Here is a 1,608-nt window from a genome sequence, read left to right as displayed (position 1 = left end):
TCCCCAGCCCATTCCTTATCCGGAACAACTGGCAGCGAGAGTCCGGTCCATCGCTATGGTCCTTGACGGGCCGTCTGGAGCCGTGTGTGTGTCTGTGTGTGTGCGCCAAACTCTAGCAACGTGCTCTCTAGCAGTCCTGCTTCGCCACACAGACGGGAAAAGGAGAGAGGCTGGTCGGGAACTGTGTGAGGCGGGATCTCCAACCACCCCCCAAGCCCCTATTGGGGCCAGGGCCCGACTGCAGGAGTGCCTAGACATCCAGCCATCCCCTTCGCCCCCAGCCAACGCCCTCGGATCCTCACGACGCGATACAAAACATCGAGGCCATCGGAACCGTCGTGCAGACAACCACAACACCCGAGACACCATCAACGCGGGTAGCGTAGAACGAGACCTCCCCTTCCGCCCCCTCTCGAACGCGCACCGCTAGGGGCTAAGGCAGAAGAAAAGCCTTCGCCGGCCAGATGCCCGGCGGAAGTCCATCCCGGGGGCGAGATAACGCGTCACGGACGGACAGACGCTTGGGTGTCGGATCGAGGACAGCGCACGCACGCGCGTTGACAGACCGCTAACCGCCTCGGGGCTAATTTCGTCACTTTCCCCCCTCCCTAATGGATCACGGCTTCGTTGTCGCTGGCTGCTCGCTCCGAGCTCTCGAAAAAACGAAGGCGCCATCGATGGGTACCCGGCTCGCCTCCGACAGGGGAACCGCTGCGGCTCCCGGTAGCGGGTTTCGACACTTGGGCGCGGCGGACCACTCGGCTGGGAGATGAAAAAAGAAGAAGACATCCCCTCAAAGGTAGTCCGTCGGCAAGGGCTGGGGGTCGTAGAGAAAACAGCATAGTAAGCAGTTCCGCTCGTCGCCGCGTATCGCATCCGGACAGTGAGCCCGGCGAGCCGGGTGTGTTGGTGAGAGAAGAAAAGAAGAGACGAGGGAGAGAGGAAACGAACCATGGCATCGCGGAGATAGGAGGCGGTTCGTCGGCATTCATTAGACACGACGACGCGAGCTCGGGGGTCATCGAGACCGTGTTTAGCGAAGTTGTCCTCGTCATGTGCACGCAGTAAGTGCAAGACCTCTCTCGACTAATCCCGTTTCTCTATATAGAGGGCTATCAACTACTCGTTCACACACACACTCTCTCTATAGGTATATATCTCTAACAACGGGGGTACCGGATCAACAGTCGATAACGAGAACACTCGAAAGCATCTCAGCATCGGACCTGAGAAACAGCCGCGGCGAATGTTGTCCCTCTCCGCACTGCTCTCTCTTCTCTCACCGTCGAACTTTTTTCTCGCGACATCCCCCCCTTAGGGTTTCGCCATCTTGCTATCGACAACATCTACGCGCGGTTTATCAGTTTGATCATCGGCTTTTCCGGTGACACATCGACCGCCCGGGAGGATACAGTCTCCTCTACAAGACAAGACGCCTCCGCGCCGCCTTCGGTGCTGGGTTCGCTGATTAGTCTCGGGAAACTGCGCCTGGCTTTCGTCCCGGCGCGCGGACCCGAGCCCCGTGTGAGAATAGCCCGTGGTTCGAATCAAGATGCCTAGTACCTACATAGGCCCGCTCTGTGGGAGTGGTAAAAAGAAGGGGACTTC

The 1,608-nt window shown here is 58.8% G+C and overlaps 1 protein-coding gene across 1 annotated transcript; it reads right to left on the bottom strand.

The window, feature by feature from the left end:
• Window positions 1-271: 271 nt before the first annotated feature.
• Window positions 272-1,211, bottom strand: GGS23DRAFT_406248 (uncharacterized protein). Its single transcript, XM_051513625.1, has one exon. The coding sequence runs from the start codon at window positions 952-954 to the stop codon at window positions 427-429; it is 528 nt and encodes a 175-aa protein (XP_051373757.1). The 5' UTR covers window positions 955-1,211; the 3' UTR covers window positions 272-426.
• Between the last annotated feature and the right edge of the window lie 397 nt (window positions 1,212-1,608).

Source organism: Durotheca rogersii, assembly GCF_024521655.1.
Source record: "Durotheca rogersii strain YMJ 92031201 chromosome Unknown GGS23scaffold_5, whole genome shotgun sequence".
NCBI lineage: Eukaryota > Fungi > Ascomycota > Sordariomycetes > Xylariales > Xylariaceae > Durotheca > Durotheca rogersii.
This window is presented reverse-complemented; position numbering and strand designations above follow the sequence as displayed.

Excerpts from the sequence above, each read along its gene's own strand:
- GGS23DRAFT_406248 (XM_051513625.1), bottom strand. The coding sequence starts at position 954 with ATGGTTCGTTTCCTCTCTCCCTCGTCTCTTCTTTTCTTCTCTCACCAA.